This window comes from Salvia splendens, chromosome 17, assembly GCF_004379255.2.
Source record: "Salvia splendens isolate huo1 chromosome 17, SspV2, whole genome shotgun sequence".
NCBI classification, from domain to species: Eukaryota; Viridiplantae; Streptophyta; class Magnoliopsida; order Lamiales; family Lamiaceae; genus Salvia; species Salvia splendens.
This window is the reverse complement of record NC_056048.1, coordinates 7,050,476-7,074,683: the sequence shown is the minus strand read 5'-3', so window position 1 is coordinate 7,074,683 and position 24,208 is coordinate 7,050,476. Positions and strand designations below refer to the sequence as shown.

Sequence of the window (24,208 nt, the reverse complement as noted above, 5' to 3'; positions counted from 1 at the left end):
AACCCACATTCAGCTACAAGAAGACCTAATCAAACACATGTGGGCGAAATTCGGCAACGAGTAGTGATTTTTTTAATTTTTAGTATTTTAATTATGTAATTTTTAATTTTTAGGATTTTAATTATGTCGTTTTTTATTTTATTTGTCATTTGTAATATTATTTATGTTTTTTTAATGAATTTTAGTATTATGGAAATGTTTATGTTTAATTGAATATTAAATTAATTGTGCTCGTCCTTGCGGAAGAGCACAGTTGTGGGTGTTGTGCTCTTGCCAGAGAGCAGGCATGAATAGTACCGCCCGGGCCCACAACCGTGCCGCTGGCAAGAGCACGGTTGTGGATGCTCTTAGTTTATTGAGTGGCATTTTAATTGTGGCTAGAGTGGTTACGTGCGATGTACTACTAAATTTATTTTTTGAATATTAATTATTGATATTTATTAATTAATACATTGCAATAAGAAATAACATATATTTTAAATATAAAAATATATATAATATGTTAATACTCAATTAAAGACATAACATTAAATTATTTCGTTTCTTCAATACACAATGTCCACAAAACCACAGATAGTATCACGGGCGGATCTAGCATGGTTGAAGGTGGGGCAAATGCCCCTCGTCACTCCTTCACCTCTATACATTTATTGCAAATTTTTGAATATATACATAAAATTATACCAATTGCCTCTTTTAAAATATATAAAAAATATCCTATATTATAATTTTACCCCTTTTACAATGAAATCATGGCTCCGCCCCTGGATAGTATAACAGTAGCCAAGAAGACATACACGCTGAATAATTTCACGGTAACTTTGTACTTAAATTTGGGCTGAAAATTTACCTTCATAGTATTAAATACTATTATTAAAACTTCGCAAATAGGTTTTGGCACTGGTATGGAAATTTTTATTGCTCATAAAAGGTAGACCATTATGTGAGTAAAACATTAAAAAAATTGGAACATGAATTGGGATAGAGATAGAAACAGTGGAATCATGCTTATAATATTATTAACTCAGTTACCTAGGAATTGGGCTACTGATAATAAGTGGAATTAGCTCAAATCAAGGAAATGCACATGATATCATGATATAACCTTTTTTCAGCGCATAATCAGCATATAAAACACATTTTATCAATCAATTAAAAACAATAAAAATGTATAAGAAGCAACAATAATATAGAAAACTTAAAATCAGATTAATGCACGGCCAAATAACAAAAGTGTTAATATATGCGGCTGATATCAATATAGCATCAAGTAATGGTCAAGATATAACACAAAAACAAAACAGTCTCTTTCCTTATAATGACAAACATGAGTAATCATTTAATTCCACTAAAAAGGCCTACATACTAAGATAAAAACTATAGCGCCCATTAATGACTAGTCCAATTTATGTTTATTAAGCCCAAAATTAGGACTTGTAAGCTTGATTTATATTTTACCAATATAAATTATATTTAAACTAATGAGATTTGCTTTATAAATTAATCTGAATTAATAAACGATTTTATGTGTAGGGATGGCACCAATTCATAAACAGTATTCCTTCTGGCCCAACTAAGTTGACTCGTATTCCTTTATAGATGTCTTAACCAAGTTGATTTATTTCCTTTTTAATAAAAAGTAAAACATATACTTTATCTCATCACTTGCTTATCTTTTCTACTTTATCCCTCTCTCTTATTTTTCAACACAATTTTTTAATTTTCATGCTTAAAAGTTTTAACTCAATTTAGTGGGACGGAGGGAATACTTAATTGGTAAGTTCATGCATGTAAGAAATACTAATATTAAGGAAATGGGAATTGGGATAGAAAAAAATAATGGAAAATGGCCATAAATAGATAGGAGATAGCAAAAAAGGAAAGAATTGTGATTAGAGCAAGACTATTAGTAAAATCGAATGGAATTCTTTAATTGAGTTTTTTATAAACAGAATTAACTGCGCCAAATCCGTGCGCCTCCGCCCCCACCGGCGCCCCGAATCCCTCACCCCGGCCACCACCCACCGGCGCCCCCGAATCCCTCGCCCCGGATGGTAATTAACTTTATTTCTCTTACAAATCTATAATTTCCTGTGTTTTTGCCTCTTCTAGATTGTATTTACCTGCAAATTAATGTGTATTTCTGTTCATGGCGTTGTTGATAAAATATATACTCAGATTTTGATTCAGTTTACTGATGGTTGGTGCAATTAGTGCAAGATAAGTTAGTGATTGGTATGCTGATGGTTGGATTGGACCATGGGTAGAAGTCTCAGTTAGGGTTGTGCATTATGTCGAATAGGTTCGAATAGAACTGAACTGAGAAATTATAGTTTTGAATGCTGAACCAGATTGGTTGATTCGGTTTGGATTTTTAACTAAGCGTGGAGTTTATATGACTATGCAATTCAATATTTGCTTTTTTATACATCTGATATATATTTTTGAAATAGCAAGATGTCCATCAGTGTTATCCCTGGGATTTATTTGATAAATGTTTGCTTGAATGCAGATAAGGTAATTAAGAGTGCTGTAGTCAGAAAAGGCCAACCAAGTAGAAATGGGGGTTTGTGCTGACAGGGAAGAAAAGACCCCCAGAGATTCATCTCGTGGTCAAGAAAAAGAGCACAATGGAGAGTATGGGAGAAAAAGAGGTAGATACGACAGGTCTACGAGAAAACCTGGTATGCATTGTTCTCTATTTTCACTATTTAATGCCTTCAAATATATTATAACTATTTGCTGAGACATCTGAATAAAATCTAGTTCACATCTTCAAATCATTGCATCAAATTTAAAATGAACTATTTAAGACTATGTTTTTTCCAACATAATGATATGCATATCATTGTAGGCATGTTTGATTGGGATGATGGAAGATGGGAGTGGGAAGAATCCCCACACAGTGATGGTCACGATTCTAGTAGCAGACATTGTCGGCCTTCTGCATCCCCAATGCTTGTTGCGGTCTCGCCTGATGTACGGCTTGTTTCTCCATGGTTGGGAGGGCGTACTCCTAATTCTTCAGGTAAGTCACATAAACCTCTCATAACTCATTGCTGAAATTTGGAATTATATTGTATAGTAACTTGAGTTAACCTTTTCTGAATGTGCTGCAACAGCTGCGTCTCCTTGGGATAGCTATGCTACTTCCCATACTCCAATTCGGGCACGTGGGAAGTCTTTTAGGTCTTCAAGTTCCCAATATGGTGGGAGCTCCAATCAGGCTGAGTCGACGGTATAAAGGCTCTCCTTCTCTTCGAACTCTTTCCTCCTATCTCTCTGTTTTAGTTCTCCTGAACCCCCTCCTAACAGTTACATATTCTTACGTATTTCCATATTCTATGTATCTTTGCTTGTTTTAGAATGGAGAAAATGGTCCAGAAAGCACATCCGCAGACCAAAATCATGAGATAACAGAAAGAATGCGTTTAGAGATGGAATACAATTCTGATCGTGCTTGGTAATTTAATCTGGACATTTTTTTTCACATTTTTAGTCTGTCAATCGCTCTATGGGATTTTGTTGTTTTCAGTTTTGCTTCATACATAATCTGAAGGTTTCTCATTTCAAATGAATCATGTCTGCAGGTATGATCGAGAAGAAGGCAGCACTGTTTATGACGCTGCTGATGGCTCCTCCGCTTTTCTCGGTGACGAGGCATCTTTCCAGAAAAAAGAAGCAGAGTTGGCTAAGAGACTGGTATAGTTCCTAAGGCTTTAGTTTAACATATTTCCTTGTTTAGGGTGGTCCAACTGATTCCACTTTATATTCTGACTATCTATGACCCTTGACTTTGTTCTGATCAATGGTGATAGTGGTTAATTCCAGAATTTCAGCTATGGCCTTTGATCCTAAAAATGTGAACAGTTTTTTGGCTTTTCCGTGTGTGTGTGTGTGTATAATGTAACTCAATCCTTTTTGGCCTACGTTTTGAAGGGCAATGAACTTGAAATCTAATTGCTTAAAATTGTACTATGTGCTCATGTAATGTGGAATAGTTTAGAACTAGTATAAGTATTAATATAGCTTGTTCAAATTTCTCATGCTTGTCTAAAATCCAACGGATTCTGTTTTGGATTGTAGGTGAGAAGAGATGGGACTAAGATGACTCTTGCACAGAGCAAAAAACTTTCGCAGCTCACTGCTGATAATGCTCAGTGGGAGGATAGACAACTTTTGAGATCAGGTGCTGTCAGAGGAACTGAGGTGCAGACTGAGTTTGATGATGAGGAAGAACGAAAGGTTATTCTTCTTGTGCATGGTATGCCTGAATCTTACACTTGGATGGTCTATGATGTCCTCATTTTCACTTTGAAGCAAAGCTGTTATATTTGTTATTCAGATTCTAAATATTTTGTTTAACAGATACAAAACCCCCTTTTCTCGATGGGAGGATTGCTTTCACGAATCAAGCTGAGCCAGTTATGCCATTGAAAGACCCTACGTCAGATATGGCTATAATATCACGGAAGGGCTCCAATCTGGTTAGGGAAATTCGGGAAAAACAAAGCATGAACAAGTCCAGACAACGGTTTTGGGAGCTTGCTGGTTCTAATCTTGGCAATATTCTTGGTGTCGAGATAACTGCAGATCAGGTATGCAACATTCTGAATTTAAATAATTTATTGCTAAGTCTTTTGCCATTAGGCATTGAAGCTCTGAACTCTTTTTGCATTGTTTACTAGATTGACGCAGATACTGCTGAAGTTGGCGATCAAGGTGAAATTGATTTCAAACAGGATGCAAAATTTGCACAACATTTGAAAAAAGGAGAGGGAGTCAGCAATTTTGCTAAATCAAAAACGTTAGCCCAACAGCGACAATATTTGCCCATCTTCTCTATACGAGACGAATTACTGCAGGTATGAGTTGTTTATTGAGCTCTTTTCTTATGCTTAATTGATTATTGTAGAAACATTAAAGTATTCCCCAATACATGAAGCTTTGAATGGAAAATAAGATTGGTGTTCTGTAATTCTATTGGATTCTCAGTTTTGGCTCATAAACCATTTGTTCTGCAGTGATGTGGTAAATAGTTTTGACCCAAATTTACCCTAATTTCTGTTTTCTTGCTTTGTTGTTGGGTCCTTCGAGAAAGAGTTTGTGCATTTCAGCATTTTCTGGAGAAATCCATGTAACTATCATGCAACAAACATGTACTATATCTTAGGTTATCTATCATTTAGTCTAATCTGATCTGCCGATAATCCACAATTCCACATTTTGATAGTTTTTGGTGTATTTGTTATTTAATCTCATCTTTTATAAATACAGGTAATCCGCGAAAATCAAGTGATCGTAGTGGTTGGTGATACTGGTTCAGGAAAGACAACACAATTAACACAGGTATGTTCGGAGTTGTATTTATAAAAATATGAGTAAAGGCCAAAACTGGTTCTGAACATATGCCATTTTATGATTTTGGTCATATACTTTATCTTTTGATTTTTTGCATCCTGAACATTTCAACTCGGATCACAATTGGTCCTATACTAACAACTCCGTCAATTTTTAAACGGTTTTAACCCGATTTTGACCGATTTTTAAACGGTTTAAACTCGAATGGGACTGTTAAAACCATCAAAATCGGGTTAAAACCGTTTAAAAATTGACGGAATTGTTAGTATAGGACCAATTGTGATCCGAGTTCAAATGTTCAGGATGCAAAAATTCAAAAGATAAAGTATAGGACTAAAATCGTAAAATGAGCATATGTTCAAGACCGGTTTTGGCCTTTACTCTAAAAATATTTGTCTGAATTTGTGCCTGTATATCCTGAAGACATTGTTTCAATCATAAAAATACTTTCCCTGCACAGTATCTTCACGAAGATGGGTACACAAACAATGGCATTGTTGGCTGCACACAACCAAGGCGTGTGGCCGCCATGAGTGTTGCAAAAAGAGTGAGCGAAGAGATGGAAACTAAACTTGGTGATAAAGTTGGATATGCCATACGTTTTGAAGATGTCACCGGGCCTAACACTGTTATTAAGGTAGTGACTCCTTGTCCCATCCTCATTTGTACTCAATTTTATACTTTTGTTGCTTTTCTTGGCTAGTAGCATTTGTTTGATGTGAGAGTATATTCTCTACAAGTACTTCCATTTCTCGTTCACTTATGAACACTAGCTGCACTGTACACAAACTGCTGCAACTGGTGGTGCATATGAGTGGATTGTCCATCTATTGGCTTGATGTGCGAGTACATTTGTCTACAAACTGGAATACTTAGTTCAAGTCTCTAATTCTTAGTTAACAGTTCTCAAACAAGCTATTTTCACTTGCAGTACATGACCGATGGTGTGTTGCTGAGGGAGACGCTAAAAGATTCAGACCTGGAAAAATATCGGTATGCATATCATGAATTTAAGGTTGTTTTGAGCAGTGCTTGCTGTGTAAATAGTTGTTTTACTCTTTTATCTTCGTCATGTAGCATCATTGTGATGGATGAAGCACACGAGCGGTCTCTAAGCACAGATGTACTTTTCGGTATCCTGAAGAAAGTTGTGGCCAGACGTCGTGATTTCAAGCTCATTGTGACTTCTGCTACTCTAAATGCTCAAAAGTTTTCGGATTTTTTTGGGAGCGTACCTATATTTCACATTCCTGGGAGGACATTCCCGGTTCAGACATTGTACAGTAAGACACCTTGTGAAGATTACGTCGAGGGTGCAGTAAAGCAGGCGATGGCGATTCACATCACTAGTGCTCCTGGCGACATCCTAATCTTCATGACTGGTCAAGATGAGATTGAGGCGACATGTTATGCTCTTCAAGAACGCATGGAACAACTTGCTTCCAAAAAGGAAGCTCCAAAGCTGCTAATACTTCCCATATACTCCCAGCTTCCTGCTGACTTGCAAGCAAAGATTTTTGAGAATGCTGAAGATGGAGCTCGCAAGTGTATTGTTGCTACAAATATTGCTGAGACATCGTTGACTGTCGATGGGATCTTATATGTCATTGACACGGGTTATGGTAAGATAAAAGTCTATAACCCCCGCATGGGTATGGATGCTCTCCAAGTGTTTCCTGTTAGTCGTGCTAATGCTGATCAGCGTGCTGGACGAGCTGGAAGAACTGGGCCGGGGACTTGCTACCGGCTTTATACAGAGAGCGCTTATCTGAACGAAATGCTACCCAGTCCAGTCCCAGAAATCCAGAGAAGCAACCTGGGAAATGTGGTTTTGCTGCTCAAGAGTTTAAAAATCGACAACCTATTAGATTTTGACTTCATGGATCCTCCACCACAAGAAAACATCCTCAACTCCATGTACCAGCTGTGGGTGTTGGGTGCTCTGAACAACGTCGGGGATCTGACAGATATTGGTTGGAAGATGGTTGAGTTTCCCTTGGATCCCCCATTGGCCAAGATGCTCCTAATGGGTGAGCAGCTCGGATGCATCAACGAGGTTCTAACAATCGTGTCAATGCTTTCGGTGCCCTCCGTTTTCTTTCGACCCAAGGACCGTGTGGAAGAGAGCGATGCCGCAAGGGAAAAATTCTTTGTCCCGGAATCCGACCACCTTACGCTCCTAAATGTGTACAAGCAATGGGAGTCTAACCACTGCCGGGGGGATTGGTGCAACGACCATTTCCTGCACGTGAAAGGTTTGCGCAAGGCTAGAGAGGTACGATCCCAGCTGCTCGACATTCTTAAGACACTCAGGATACCACTCACGTCGTGTGGGCTCGACTTGGATGTAGTGAGGATGGCCATATGCTCTGCATACTTCCACAACTCAGCTCGCCTCAAGGGTGTCGGGGAGTATGTTAACTGCAGAAATGGGATGCCCTGCCACCTCCATCCGAGCAGTGCCTTGTACGGATTGGGGTACACTCCAGACTACGTCGTTTATCATGAGCTGATCCTCACAGCGAAAGAATACATGCAGTGTGCCACGGCAGTTGAGCCGCAGTGGCTGGCTGAGCTCGGACCCATGTTCTTCTCGGTGAAGGACTCAGATATGTCGACGATCAAGCACAAGAAGAAGCAGAAGCAGGAGAAGACTGCCATGGAGGAGATGGAGAGTTTGAGGAAGGTTCAAGAAGATAAGGAGAGAGAAAGGAAAGAGAATGAGAAAAAGAAGAGGCAGAAGGAGCAACAGCAAGTTTCCTTGCCTGGGTTGAAGTTGAAGAGAGGGACTTCAACATATCTCAGACCCAAAAGGCTTGGGCTATAACTTATTTTTCGAGATTATAGATATTAATATTATACTAGTAGTACATTTTATTTTGTGGCCACAATTATATATTTCTGCTTGATATACAGAGCTAACGATACATATGAAATCAAAATTTAGTACACTTACGCTTCTTGAATTTTGGACTTAGTCATATTGATGATAGTAAGTACATGGAAATGATATAACGATTTAAAGGATCATTCTCAATCTTATAAGTAGTTGATAGTACATTTTTTTTATTGGAGATCATAATTTTCGAAGAAGTGCTTATACTTATTAAAATGAGTTCAATCATACTTACCTCTCCATATGATATTCCGAATATATTACTCATCCCAATATAATATTCTCTCTAGTTTCAAGTATTTTTTTTTGGCATAATGATTAAGAAAAAAAATGTTTGTTGTATTAAATAGAGAAATAGACTAATAAAGTAGTAGTAGAAGATAGAAAACATAGTATTAATTTTTCATATATAAAAATAACTCAATTATGATACTCCATTTGTCCCACAATAAGAATCAGACTTTGCCATTTTTATCCGTCCGACAATAAGAGTCACACTTTATTTTTACCATAAATTGTAAGTAGTTCTCACATTTTATTAACCCACTTCACTCACGTTTTTTATAAATCAATATAAAAAAGTAGGTCACACATTCCACTAACTTTTCTTAAAATTCGTACTCATAATAAGAGTGACTCATATTATGGGATGAAGGAGTAAAATTTATCAAAATTTAAAAACAATTTCAACTATGGTAAAATAGAGGGAGGTTGTTAGGAGTAATATTTATATGAATAGTCATAATTCCTTACTTCTTAGAGACTTAGTCTTGGACGAATCCTCATCAAATCAATTAAACGGCCCGGTTCAAATTATTACGTATATTATCTTTAACCTATGATTGGTAAGCAATTAAAAATTGGGGAAATATAGGGGTGAGAAAAAAACCGGAAACCGAATATTCGAACCGAACCAAACCGAAATTTTGAAATTCGGTTCGGTTTGGTTTTAAAAATTAAAAAATTTCGGTTTTTCGGTTCGGTTCGGTTCGGGCGAAGAAAAAAACCGAAAAACCGAAAAACCGAATTATATATATATTCTATTAATTTAATATATTATATTATATATAATATATATATTCTTTTAATATACTCTACTATATAATATATATTATATGTATTATTAATTTTATATTAAATATAAATATTCTATTAGTATATATAAAATAAAATAAAATACACATATATAAATATATATTTATATTATATTTATTTTTTTCAGGTTTTTCGGTTTTTTTTCGGGTTTTTCGGTTTTGTTCGGGTTTTTCGGTTTTTTAAGTTCGGTTTCGGTTTTTCGGTTTCGGTTTTTCGGTTCGGTTCAGTTTGGATTTTGAACTAAATTCGGTTTTTCGGTTTTGGTTCGATTTTGGCAAAAAACCAAACCGAAACCCGAATGCACACCCCTAGGGAAATACTTAATCCCACGCTTATAATTAGGTTTCATTTAGTTAGCATTCTTTCAATTCGGAGCTCCATATATATAATCAATTATATACTCATTCACCGACTAATAACAAAAATACAGTATGAAACAAAATAACACTTCATTATCATCCATTTAAAAAAGACACGATGCTACAAAATCTCCGAAAACGAGAGCAAAATTTCCGGGTCAAATCAAACCTACCTAAACCCGAACCCGAACCCGCCTCCGCCTCTTAGATTTAGATCTCGGCTTCGACCAATAAGATCTGAGCGATTCCAAGCTGAACCCTCCGCCGTAACCCTGCCCGAACCCGACTCCAGCCCCGGCTCCGCATCCAATTCCGACGCCAAATACCAATCTAAGATCATTCCACGACGAGCTGAGTAGCCCGGCGCCGCCGATCACTCCGAACCCCAATCCAACGCCGCAGCCGATTCCGGCGCCGACCCCGGGGCCGAGGACGGCGTCGTCTATCTTTTCGTGGAAGAATTCCGTCACCGGATAGAGCTTGGCCTCGGGCTTTATCGACTGCAGATCGATTCTTTTCCACTTCCACAGAGCATTTGAATTCGATTCCGCATTCTGGAAACCGTTGGCGAAAATCAGATTTCCCTTCATTGTTGTTTTAGGCAGGATAAGATATTCGTTTAGCTAGCTGGATAGATTCCTTTAAATATGCCTTCGTAATTTCTCAACGTTTTCCTTATTCTCTTAATTTTGTGTTTGAACAATTATTTGTACTCTGATACGATTATTATTATTATTATTATTATTATTATTATTATTATTATTATTATTATTATTATTATTATTTAGTTAGTTCATTATGGATTTATATATCTTTTTCATATCTTTTATCTTGCTCATTAAGTTAGTATCCACTATTATAAATAGTGTACATTGTTAGTCATTTTGATGAATTCAAGAAATATCAATTATCATTCTATTTTATTTTCTCTTACTCTCTTTTCTTTCAAACGTGCAAAACGCACTAAACCATAATTTTGACGCTGGATTGATCGACGGGCAAAAGCTCCCGCGACGTTCGACGCAAAATCTACGAGTTAAGGAACTTCATCCTTAACTTACTCCCTCCATCCGTCCCAATAACTATGAAACGAGATTTTATGCAACGTTGTTTTGTGAGTTAAATAAGAGAGAGTAAAGTAAAAGAGAGGGAAAAGTAGTGATAAAGTTATTTCTATTTTATGAAATATTTCATTTTTAATGGAACAATCTAAAAAAGAAAACGTTTAATTTTTAATAGGAAAGATGAAGTATTAATTACTACGGAGTACTATTTTATACTCTCTCCATCTTGAAATAATGTTCCATTTTGCCATTTCGGATTATCTGCAATTTATAGTCATATTTATCATTTTTCATTCTAAATGGACCTCACCATTCACCTAACTCATTACACTTACGTTGTATTATAAAATCAATATATAAAAGTGCTCTCTACATTCTATTTTTCTTCATAAAATCAAACAATTTTATAAAAACTGCGACGAGTCAAAATGACACTATAAATAGCAGATGGAAGGAGTACTACTTTTATTTATCTTTGAATAATTAAAAAATAAAATTCAATAACTCTGATTAAATTTTATTTATTATTCATATTAATTAATTAAAACAAGGGTATTGTTTTGGGCTAATGAGCCTCTTTTAATTAATGGGCCTCAGTTTATTGAGCTTGCTAATTCCTTTCCTTCTTCTTATGTACTATTCCATCCGTTCCATAAGAATATGCATTCTTTCATTTTTAGTTCGTCCCACAAAAATGTACATTTTCTAATTTTAGAAACTCTTTTATCCCTAATGAGGTTGGATCCATTATCAACTAACAATACTTTAATTATTTTTTCTCTCTACCTCTCTCTTACTTTACAAATTTTGCATTAAAACTCGTGTCGAATAAAGTGCATATTCTTTTGAGATGGATGGAGTAATTTTTAGTGGCATATTAATTGACATTGGAATTAAATTGTTCAAAGAATTGAATTGAAACCTCAAATTTTGTGATACAAAATATAAATTCAGTATTATTAAAACATAATGATCAATTTGATAAAAAAAACATCCAAATTACCAGAGCAAACTAAATAAACATAAGTTTCAAATATATTGGCTACAATAGTATACTTTAAAAAAAACTTCCACTCAAAATAGGGGAGATTGAAAAGATTACTATAACATGCAGCATGGAGGAGGAGGGGACTCCAATGTCAAAAGAAAAATAAAAACAAAAATAAACAAATCACTTAATTTATTTTTTTTAAGAAGAGAAATTTGGTGTTGACAGTTTGGAGTTTTAAATGGAGAGAGTTTGGTGGAGTGGGAAATTTTTTTCATGTTTTTTTTAGAAAATTTGTTCATTTTACATGCACACTTATTCTGCCGAAAATCAGGACCAATTGTTAGAATTATAAAGCATCTTAATTCACACGGGTAAATAATTAAAAATCACATGTTCATTAAATTTAAGACTCATCAGTGAGAACAACCGATTTGACATTTTCCTTGTAATGAATTATTTTCCTGTGTGGTTTTTTTTCATATATTTATTAGGAGATATATTAATAGTTTCATCAAAGAAAAAACGGAGTAAAAAGCTGATATGCTCATGGAATGAGGCGAGTCGCTGATTTACTCTACGTTCGAAGAAATCAAAATGAAATTACATACATGCCACTCATATAAAATACTACTCTCTCTCCGTCCCTGAAAATTTGTCACTTATTTCCATTTCCGTCCGTCCCTAAAAATTTGTCACATTTCACTTTTTTACTAATTTTGGTAGTAACCCAATATTCCACTAACTCATTCCCAGTTTCTCACTCACATTTTATTATAAAACTAATACTCTCTCCGTCCCACTTTAGGAGTCCCGATTTACCATTTTTAGTGTCCCACTTTAAGAGTCCCGGTTGGAATATTCCATAAATGGTATTAGGCCCCACATTCCACTAACCTTTTTCCACTCCCATTTTATTATAAAACTAATATAAAAAGTAGGACTCACATTCCACTATTTTTTTACACCAACTTTCCTTTACACAGTGGCGGATCCAGGAATCAAAAATCGTGGGGTCGAACCGATCAAGATTATAAATATAATATTTTAATAAATATCTCTAAACAAAAATACGTAAAAATATAAATACCACAATCTTATGCTATGCGAGATAGTTGGCTTCTTCGAGTATCCATTTTCTGAAAACGACTCAAAATCCTTTCATTGGGAATAGTTGCAAACACCTCCTTCTCGCTATATACCGTCAAACTGTCGTTCAACCAGTCATCTCCCATCCTATTTCTCAGCTCTGACTTCACAAATTTCATTGCAGAAAACACTCTTTCAACGGATGCTGTAGCTACTGGTAAAAGTAAGACCAATTTTATCAATCGATAAACCAATTGAAAAATCTTATCTTTCATCGTTTCAACCATCTTCTTTGAAAGAGTTCCCAAATCTTCAACATCTGAAAAACGTGTATCTCTTCTTACATCACTCACGAAACTTTGAAGTTGTTTAGTTAACAAGTTAAGCTCCATGGATGAAAAGTCTTCCGGATAAAGGGTGGCAAGATGAACAAGTTTATCGACATTGAAATTGGAGAAATGATTTCTTGGATCAAGACATGCCATACACTCGAGTAGGTCTGTGCTGGACTCAGAAAAACGATTCCTCATTTCTTGACTAATTAAATCAACAACCTGATTGTGAAAAAAAATTATGTTAGGAGTTAATATCAAAGTTTAAATAAACAAGAATATTAGTTATCAAAAATACCTGATAAAAAATTTCAACACGATAATAATGATAGTTTATAATACTTGAAGAACCGATAGAAACTCGAGGTCTTTTCTTTAGAAATTTATCCATTAACCTAAAAACAAATAACAATGTGACACAAATTTAAAATTTATATTTAATCAATTATCATATACTATGAAACTTTCTAATCTAATCTCGGACAAGGTAAACAAAATCAATGAATAATTATCGATCAATTTTATAGCACTATAATGTGAATTATAAAAACAGAACAAAAAAACAAATAATAGTACAAACTTAAACTTGAATGATAATTTTAAATACCTCAATAATAGTACCAATTGCTAAGGATTTCCTTCGAAATTCTTTTCGTAGCATACATAGATCATATAATTGCATACAGAGGAATACCAAATTGAAAAAATGCATACACATCAATTGCCAAACCATTAGAAGGAAATAACTATTTATAAAATTGTATACACATCAATTACCCAACCATCAGCAATACCAAATCAAAAAATTGAATACACATCAATTACCCAACAATGAACACTTAGCAATTACCCCACAATCAACAGCAATGCCAAATCAAAAAATTGAATATACAGCAATTCCTCAACCTGTTGCGCCGGAGCAGGAATCAAGAACGTCGGAGGAGCAGTTATGAATAGCAGACATCGCCGCCCTTCACCAGACCCAATTCTCTTTATTTAAATAGGTTTATTGGAAATTGAGTTTATTTAATTAGAGTATTGATTTATACCAAGTCCAGCCCATTTGTAAAGCCCAATTACTAAAAGATTGAAAATTTGGAACAACATCTTCTTCTCCACAGGGGCGGCGACTGGTTTGCTGCTGGGGCAGAACTTCGCGCGGCGTGGGGTCGGCGGCTGGGGAAGGGTATTATCCGGCTATTCTCCGGGAACAGCGGTGGGGTCGGCCGACCCCCCCGACCCCACCTAGATCCGCCGATGCCTTTACATTTCTTAAAACTCATGCCGAACTCAACCGGGACTCCTAAAGTGGGACGGAGAAAGTATATAAAAGTAGGACCCCCATACCACTAACGTTTTCTACCCACTTTCTATACATTTTTAGAACCCGTGCTAAGTCATGGTGATAAATTATGGGGGCCGGAGGGAGTATCAAATGAGACCGTCAAAAGTGACCAAACACATTAAAAAACTTTCACTCATTGTTCGATTGTTCCATATTAGAAACTTGATAATGATCATGTCTCTTACGGTGGCGGACACCGAAAATTTTGTTGGTAGGAGCTAGTGACCTGATTTGTCGATAAAAGTATGATATCTTTCATGAGACAAATTAAAAAGGGAAGTGAGACATCTAACTTGGAACAAAAGGGAAGAAGTATTAATGATATGAATCTCATTACTCACTAATAATAATTTATTTTTCTTCTTTTTTATTAAAAACCGTAATGTTCCCAAAATCTTTATTTTTATGGAAAAAAAGTACATATACTAAAACTAGTCCAATAGTTATAAAATTATTGAACTTATGTGGATTACATTGAAAGAAAATTAAAACTATATTTTGTAAATGCCCTATTGTTAGATTTTCCATTGTTTGATATTCATCTTTAAATTTTGTGTACAATCCCTAAATTACAAGATAAAGTTTACGCGGCACATTTTTAATGCTATACATTTAATTCAGAATAAAGGTCTTAGTCTTAAACATATGACCAAAATACGAATTTGGTCATAAACATTCACATTTTGAAAAACAGGTCCATAACAAATGGAATTCTTGTTGGAATGGTCCTTTTATTATAATTCCGTTAAAAAACTAATGATTATGCCACTGTGCAATTTTGGTTATATGTTTAAGACTAAAATTGATCTTTTACTCTTTATTTTAAACAAAATGTTTTGAGGAGCCAATAAGTGAACTGTGAACGTGACCTCGTTTTAAAGCCGTCAACATTTTCACACATTTTACGAGGAACTTTAAAATACACAATAAGAATTATGTTAACATTTGTTTTAAAAATCGTCGTCTTATTCTTCAACCATGTGGCGCACTGGCTCGTCCCTTTCCTCCCAGCGCGAGTCACTTGGCGAGGCGGGCGCTGCAATGCTGGCTAGCCCGTGGCTCGTCCCATTGGGACGAGACTGAGATAGGGTCGAGTCGCGTTGCGGCTGCCTTATAAGCTTTTTTAAGGTGATGAGTGGTCCATTTCTACGTGGTAATTTTTATAAGATTCTTATTAACTTGTGTCTGTTCACCTCCTTAAAAGGCCTCATAAGGGTGAGGACTATCCAATAATATATAGATAAGACATGATCTTTACCAAGTCGATATGTGACAAAAAATTAGGGTACTGACACGCTCCTTCACATGTGAACTAGAATGCAAATCGGACTTCCATACTCTCAACAAAGAGATAGACAAAGTGATATACATCGACTTGAGCCTCCTACTCTAATACCATACTTCCTCTTTTCCATAGTAGTGAAGTCATTTTGTCATTTTGGTACGTTTCATACTAATGGAGTCATTTCCTCTTTTAATAAAAGTCAACACATTTCTTCTCACTTACTTTACTCTCTTTTACTTTATTATCTCTTCATCTCTCTGTTTTTTTTCATTTCCTACTTTATTATTCTTTTACTTAACTCACTTAATATAATTTTTTTTAAATCGCGTGTTGAAAATAAATGTCTCTACTACTATGAAACGAAAGGATTATAAAAATTGGACACCCACTCCTTTAAAAGGTATTATAAGGGAGTAAGGTTATCCAATAATATATAGATGAAAGAACGTATAAGAGAGTAGGGTTATCCAATAATTTATAGATAATACAAGGATATTACAAAGTCGAAATGAGACGAGACCGGGGTACCTAGGCATGCACAAGGGTCGTAAACCGCCGGTTCCGGGCCCGAACCGGCGGTTCAAGGGTCGAGATATTCACGAACCTGAACCGGCCCGCCTAGCTTCGGACGGTTCCGGTTCAGGTTCAAAAAACCGGCGGGTTACCCGGCGGTTCAAAACCGCCGGTTCCGGGCCGGTTCCACGATTTTTTTTTTGCATTTTTCAACTTTTCAATTTTAATCAAATTACATTACACTTTTCAAGTTTGTTTTTGTATGCAATGTGAGTAAATAAAATTGAAAAAAATACGGCTAAAGTTGCAATTTTATTGAAATTGCATGTTTACAAATTACACGTTACAAGTTACAACAATTACAAATTGAAAACATATGGCGGTCTTGAAGTGTTAAACAAAATTTAAATACAAATGAGACTACTAGTGAAGAACTAATTACAAATGACAAGAAACGACGTTGAAGTTCTTAAACGTATAAGTGTATTATATATATACTCTTAACCGGCGAAGAAGATCTTTCTACATAACTAAATTAAGGACACCTTTAGCAATTCAACTTTAAATGTTGAGTTTCGTCTAACAATCAACAATTATAGTAGAATTGTCAAAAGTTTCCCTCATTTAGCCGTATAGAGAAATATACTTCATCGACTAGAGTATATACAAATACAATTATGTAATTGTATTTGCATATTTTTAAAGTAGGAATTAATGGGAAAAAAAAGAAATAAAAGAAAAATGACTTGAGCTCAACTTAAATTAAAAATTTAAGTTGAGGTGCCTACGTATCCCAATTGCTCATTTGCATTAGGGAATCAAAGTCCACGTAGTTCTCTTACCTTACTTACCTATTTGGCTTGGCCGGCGGCGGTTGACGGTTGGCCTAATCTTCATCCCCGGTGAATTCATCTTGTGATCCCTCTTGACGATCATTCCAATCATTTTCTTGTTCTCGGACGTCAGCTTTGGCCCAATCATCAAGTAACATCACGGCTTCCATATTTTTCGCCGAGAGCTTACTTCTTGATTCATCCAAAACGCGCGAGCCAACACTAAAAGCGGACTCGACGGCGACGGTGGAAGCCGGAACAGAAAAAATCTCCTTGGCCATTGAAGCAAGGATGGGAAAATCTTTCTCGTGGGTTCCCCACCAATCGAGGACGTCGATTTGGGCGGGAGGAGTAAGACCTTCATCACCGAAGGAAAAGAGTGATTCAAAATATAAATCTAATTCACTGACCATACCTGAGGACCTTCCGCCGGTGCTGTAGTTGTATAGGTCGGCTAGTTGGGATTGCGCGTCGGGGTCATCATAATCGGCTTGAAATGCAAAGCCATAGTTATGTTGTGGAGGAGGGGGTCTTCTGACTTGGTGAGTGGTGTTATACTTGGTTTCATATTCGGTGTAGAGAGAGCGCAAGTTATACTCGAGGTTTTGTTGCACAACTAACCGGTCCGAGAGGTTTATTTGAAAGGTTTCTGAGAGGTCGACTCCAAATTCGTCATTGGTATCCGATTGGATTGCTTGAAGGGGACCAAGATCAATTGAACTCAAATTGTTATAATAAAAATCTAAAATTCTCGTGGTACCTGCTAATTTCCATTTTGGATCCAATACCTTTGCAATCAAAAACACGTTAGGAATCTCACTGAAATACTTGAGCCATTTTTCAATCATATAATACAAAACGCACATTAACTCGGGAGAAGAGGAAGCATTTTTCATTGCAGTTTTAAAACCAAGGGATATGTACATGCAATGCTCCAAAACACGAACAGCAGTGCAATAATAAACACCCGACAATTCAACAGTAGCATTTTTGAAATATTTGAACAATTTAAATAAAGCCAAACAGTTATCCCAACAACTATGCGAAAGATATAAATCACGGTAGGGGTTAGTTCTATAAAAATCACATAAAGCATCTTTATGTGTCAAAGTAGAATTCAGACAATCATATGTCGAATTCCATCTATGAGACACATCCATAGTAAAATTCGTGTACCTGACATTCTTTTGATGGCAATATTTCTTCCATGCTTTGCCAATAGCTGGCTTTTGATGGATTAATCTAACTGCATTTCTAATAGGAGAAACATGCTTTTGCCATAATTCAAGCGCATCCTGTACACATAAATTTAAAATATGGCAAATGCATCTTTGATGAAAATACTTACCTCCAATTACCGGTGTACAAGCCGCAATCAAATCGGCAATACTTGCGGTGTTGGCAGTTGCATTATCAAAACCAATAGAAAATATCTTGTTGCATAACTGAAACTCATTCAACACTTGTATAATCAAAGAAGCAATTTCGGGTGCAGTGTGTGGACTTTCAAATTCTCTAAAACCAATTAAACGCTTGTTCAAAGTCCAACTGTTGTCCACAAAGTGAACCGTAATACCCATGTATGAATGACGGTTAAAAGAAGTGGTAAATTATGAGCACAACAAATATAGTAGTGACTAGTGAGTAGAAAGTGTAGAATTAAACTTGCGCAATTAGAGAGAATGAGGAGAGAATAGAGAAATGGAGATTGAGAATGAAATTCCGAAAATTCAAGGAATGAGGCAAGGAATAATGAAGGAGAAGTGGGGGTATTTATAGGAGTAAAATTGGAGTAAAATTGGATGAAAAAAAAAAATAATAAATTTTGAAATCTGCCGTAAACCGCCGGTTTACCGCCGAAACCGGCGGTTCAACCCTAAATCGGCGGGTTGGTCACGGGTTGCGTCAGAAAACCGCCGATTTCTGACAAAAAACCGGCGGTTTACGACCGGTTTTGCAGGCCTAATCACTGACCCTACGACCTAGCCTCTGAAAAGTGGCCGGAACCGGCGGAAACCGGCTCCTGAACCGCCGGTTTACCCCGACTCGCCGGTTTACCCCGCAAACCGCCGGTTCCAACGGCTATCCTCAACCCCTACGCGAACCCTACGAACCCGGCGGTTCGAACCGCCGAACCGCCGGTTTTGAACCGCCGGTTCAAGGGTCGAGATATTCACGAACCTGAACCGGCCTTTCGACCCTTCAACCCGCCTGCCGGTTCAAACCGCCGGTTCTGGTTCATGAACCGGCGGGCCCGAACCGGCGGTTAACCGGCGGGCCGGGTCGGTTTGTGCATGCCTACGGGGTACCACAATAGATATCTTTGTCTATCTATCTCTTCTCTACTGTGTGTGAAGTTCGATTACAAAAAATGAGCTACAAACTCTAACCAAGAGGATCAACAGTCACACGCGTGACACGTCTTAAGAAGAGGAAGTGTTGATTGTTGATCATAAACTGTCTGTGTAGGGGACTAGGCAGTGATGGAGCCACTATGGGGCGTGGGGCCACTTAGGCCAAAACATTTTCATATTTATTATATAAGAATTATGGGCAGTGAAAAAATGCAAACTCATATATTGTACGAACTCTAAACTTTTTAATATAGTATCAACCCAATGTTAACACAGTATAAAATTTTAAGATTTTGATGCCAACACAATATAAATACAATGTAAACATAATTTCAACACAAAATCAATCGTTGACATTGTGCTGACATTTTTTATTACTATTATTTTATTATATATTAATATTTTCTAACTGTCAAGATCACAGTTTGGAGTTTGTACAATATTTAGAGTTTGCATTTGATAGTAGTATAATATATGTATATCACTGTTAGCAGTTGTGGCACAGTTGGTCTACATTTCTGCCTGGCACGTGTGAAGTCCCATGTTTTATCCTCTCTCATATTTTTTCTTCCATACATTTATCTATTTTTTCTTCCATACATTTATTACAAGTGCCATGCAATCATGTAAGTCTTTTTCAACATCCACTAAGAGCATCAGCAATGGAGGCGTTAAAACCGCAACGCCGATTTTCACCGACGCCGGTTCTGACGCCGTACCATTGCGACCGGTGTCGGTGAAATCGGCGTCAATTTCGGCGTACCCATGCCGATTTGTGTGGTGACGCCGGTTCTAACGCCGATCCTCACAGCACCACTTGTTTTAACGAGTACTCTCTCTATCTTTCTTTCTGTACAAGATTAATAACGAGCAATGAAGAACAACTACGCAGGAACTCCAGTGACTCCCGGGGGATGGTCTCAGACTCCCCCGACTCCCGGGGTAGGGTCCCAGACTTCCCCGGCTCCTGGGGGAGGTGGTTGGCCTCCAATGACCGGGTACTACAACATGTACCCGTGGCAGCAGATGATGCCGGGGTGGGCACCCGGCATGCAGCACCCTATGCAGATGATGCCGGGATGGGCACCCGGGATGCAGCCACCGGCGCAGCAGATGATTCCACCGCCGCAGGGGACGCCCGGGGGGGGACAACGCCTATCGGCTGACTTTTAATTTTTCCACCGGTTCTTCGCACACATCGACCCCAACGGATGCACAGTATACGGAGACCTTCTCCTTAGCGGACTTGGGTTTTGATATTAACGAGGTTCCGGAAACTCTCATTCAAAGCCAGGGAGTAGGACGGGGTAAGAAGAAGGGCAAGGCCAAGAAGGTCGGCGAGTCGTCGCAGCCGGAGGAGGATAGCTGGGTCTGGAGGAAGTGGACGAACGAGGAAAACGTTGCGCTTGCCAAGGCGTGGGTGAGTGTCTGCGACGATCCTCTCGTTTCGAACAACCAGATGATCGTCAACTTGTGGGCCAAGATAGCCGCAGCATACAGGGCATTTTGCCCTGAAGGGAGACCGCGCATTGGGGAAGAGTGCCAGAAGTGCTGGGACCGAATTAGGTCTGGCGTCTCTCGATTTTCGGGTTTGTACGCCAACGCCCTCCGCATGCAGACCAGTGGCCAAACAGAGGAAGACTGCAGGAGGATTGCGGAGAGAGCCTACCCCGATCCGCAGAAGAAGTACTATGAGTTCACCTACTGGAACTGCTAAGTTGTGCTCAACGAGTCGGAGAAATTCCGGGCAGGTGTCGACGCTGGCTGGCCGAAGAAGCAGAAACTGAACTATACGGGAGATTATAGCGGCAGCAGCGGTGGTTCGACAGACCTCCCCCGAGACGTCCCAGGAGGTCCCGACCCCTCGTTCGTTCGGTCGCCGACCTCGCCCGGTTGGCCAAAGGCGGGCGCAACAGGTTGCGAGGGAGGGCACCCCGAGTTCCCAGGGGGTCCATTCGGCATCCCCCCTCGGCAGGTCTACCGAGGAGCTCAAATTCTTCGCGCGCCAACAAACGCGCGCTCAAATGGTGAAGACCTTAGCCGACTTCCAATCGGCGGTGGACCCCGAGGTGAAGGATTATCTTCGTGTATTGCTCCAGAGCCAGCGTGAAAAATTGGAGGCGATGAGGAGGGAGACCGGCGGGAATAGCCGTGGCGTAGGTGGCGACAGAGGCGGCGGCGACGACGGTGAAGAAGGGCTGGGCGACGACGGAGACGAGGACGGCGGCGAGGAGTGATTTTTTTTACTTTTTTAATTGTACTTTTTAATTTTTGTACTTTTTTTTAAAATTATTGTACATTTTTTTTAAATTAATGTACTTTTAAAATTTTAGTATTATTCGAATTTCCTGTATTTGTCTCGTAAATTAAATTCCGTATGTTGATACGATTGTAAATTAAATTATATAATTGTTATTAGTGATGTGGATAGGTAGTGGGAAGACTATGTGAGGGCTATTTGATGTCCAGTTGATGTGGCAAGCTAATGTGGCAGGAGAATTTTAGTGCTGATGATGTGGCAGTGTGAAGGCTATGTGAGGGCTATGTGAAGTCCAGTCTCATTGTGGATGCTCTAATGAAATGCTTTATTTTCCATATAGTAGCTTTCTTTTTCCATTTTACACTTTTTTTTTATTATTCGCCAAATTTATTTTTACGTATTCTACTAGTTGAATTATTGTCAATATTATTCATTTTTAGCAAATAGCCATATTTATTAAGTAAATTTAACTTTAAAACTATTCTTTATCATTCATTTGACATATCATCATGTAGCTCACCAAATTATAGAAATATTATTGAAATATTATCGTAAAATTAAATAATAGAACTATTCTACTAATATGTTTATTACTATATTATTTGTTAAGTAACTATAAAAACCAAAATTGTGAAGGATGATTAATATTCCATTACTAATAATTTGTCATTTTGAAGTAAGAAAATGCAAACATCATCCCGCATAAGAAACGTACTACAAATGCAAAGTGTAGAGTTATCATCCTGAGATTCACACTGTTTAGGCAAAGTTTTAAGACTTCTTTACCAAATAATTGAAAGACTAAGTTTTAATTCTCCCAAAATCATTTTTCTAATGCCAAACTTTGAATTCTATATTTCTTAGTATTAATTCACATATATTGGAAAGTCTACATTATAGCTTTAGTCTAAAATCAATTAATTCATTTAATACAATATATTTATTCAAATATATTTTATGTGTTTGGCTTAGAGTATGCAATTAGCATTGCTCTTTGGAATTATATTCTATCATGCTTCATAGACAACTATTATTGCTGCTCTTTTTTTGCCTTCATATACATTTTGCATTATCTTCAATTATTCTGAATTTGAGATTTGGATATCGACAATTAATATTGCCAGAGCTGCTGGGAGAACATGTTACAATCATATGCGAGATCGCTACTAACATGCTTGATGGGGTACGAACTAAACCCTAATGGCAAGCCCAATAACAGTGACGGCCCATCAGCCCAGAGCCCAAGAAAGAGTATCTGTTCGGCACCAAAGAGTTCGGCACGACCAAAGAGTTCGGACTCAGCCTACAGCTCGGTAAAAGCCGACCAGTCAAGCTCTCCTCTCAGATCGGCAAGAGCTGATCGGTAAAGTCCAGCAGTTCGGTCTCAGCATTCGACCGAACTAGGAGTTAGTGGACTCATGAAAGGCCTCCACGACCTCCGCTATACCCACGATCTATTTAGTGGTACGAAGCAGTTATGGAGCAGTTATTGCTCACCCACGATCTTGTTAGTGGGGCTGCAAACCACGATCTTAGTTCAATGTATAAATAGAACTTAGATCAGATAGAAAAAGGTTAAGCTCTCTAGAGATAAAATAGCATATAGCAAGTCTGTGTTGTAAGCTGTAATCCCAGATCAAGCAATACAATCTTGCCCTCCCTTCTTCCCGTGGACGTAGATTTACTTCAGTAAATCGAACCACGTAAATTCATTGTGTCGTAGTTTTCATTCTCTACCAGCATTTACTAACATCAGAAATTCGCGGATCCATCACTGGCGCCGTCTGTGGGAAACAGAGAACAAAATTTGTGATAAAGCGAATTTTTGATCCATTTTTTCCACCCAAAAAATGCATACCAGATCGCAGAGTACCCGTATTCCTGCCCGTGAGAACCAGGAGGAAGCCAATCCATCCCACAGGTCTGGAAAACAGCCTAGGGATAAATCCACCACCAGTTCTCATGGCGAAGGAACAAGCCGCTCCAAAAATCGTCCCACTGAGTCTTCCCAGCAGCCCGATTTGAATGAGGCTGTCAAGCAGTTTTTGGAGGCGAAGCAGGAGGAATTCTTAACCTTCCTGCGAAAAAGCCAAAAGCAGCCGGAGACGAAAACGGCGGATTCTCCTTCTCCCTCCGCACAAGAAAGTCACTACCGCAGTAGTGTCGCATCTCCCAGGAGAAAGAATCCCCGTCCCCCACATATTCCAGTTCCTCCTCGGTACCGGAATCACAGGAGAACTCAATCTCCTCCATACCGACGAGATATCGGATTCGCCGTGTACGGAGCACTGAAGACTCCGTTCTCGGACGACATCACCCGAACTCCCCTACCACAGAACTACCGAACTCCGTCGATGACTTACGACGGGCTCGTGGACCCTCACGATTTCTTGGGGCGCTATCAATATAACATGGCGAACCAGGGTCTCAACGA

General features: G+C 38.0%; 2 protein-coding genes across 3 annotated transcripts; one reads left to right on the top strand and one right to left on the bottom strand.

Annotated features, from left to right (window-relative positions):
* The first annotated feature begins 1,900 nt into the window (after positions 1-1,900).
* On the top strand, positions 1,901-8,327 carry LOC121774900 (pre-mRNA-splicing factor ATP-dependent RNA helicase DEAH7-like). Of its 2 annotated transcripts, XM_042171801.1 has the most exons (14): positions 1,901-2,054; positions 2,513-2,684; positions 2,855-3,028; positions 3,123-3,238; positions 3,366-3,463; positions 3,591-3,702; positions 4,087-4,264; positions 4,369-4,598; positions 4,689-4,865; positions 5,278-5,349; positions 5,822-5,998; positions 6,293-6,354; positions 6,439-7,636; positions 7,713-7,850. In XM_042171801.1, exons 2-14 carry the CDS (start codon positions 2,561-2,563, stop codon positions 7,713-7,715), a joined length of 2,721 nt encoding a protein of 906 aa, XP_042027735.1. In that variant the 5' UTR covers positions 1,901-2,054; positions 2,513-2,560; the 3' UTR covers positions 7,716-7,850. The 2 variants fall into 2 exon arrangements, with proteins under 2 accessions (XP_042027735.1, XP_042027734.1); XM_042171800.1 differs by having other exon boundaries at positions 6,439-8,327.
* Positions 8,328-9,884: 1,557 nt separating this feature from the next.
* On the bottom strand, positions 9,885-10,301 carry LOC121774234 (fibroin heavy chain). Its single transcript, XM_042171142.1, has one exon. It carries the CDS (start codon positions 10,299-10,301, stop codon positions 9,885-9,887), a length of 417 nt encoding a protein of 138 aa, XP_042027076.1.
* Between the last annotated feature and the right edge of the window lie 13,907 nt (positions 10,302-24,208).

Excerpts from the sequence above, each read along its gene's own strand:
- LOC121774900 (XM_042171800.1), top strand. The coding sequence starts at position 2,561 with ATGGGGGTTTGTGCTGACAGGGAAGAAAAGACCCCCAGAGATTCATCT. Across the intron at positions 3,029-3,122 it reads GCGTACTCCTAATTCTTCAG|CTGCGTCTCCTTGGGATAGC; the intron begins GTAAGTCACATA and ends GTGCTGCAACAG. Across the intron at positions 6,355-6,438 it reads TCAGACCTGGAAAAATATCG|CATCATTGTGATGGATGAAG; the intron begins GTATGCATATCA and ends TTCGTCATGTAG.
- LOC121774234 (XM_042171142.1), bottom strand. The coding sequence starts at position 10,301 with ATGAAGGGAAATCTGATTTTCGCCAACGGTTTCCAGAATGCGGAATCG.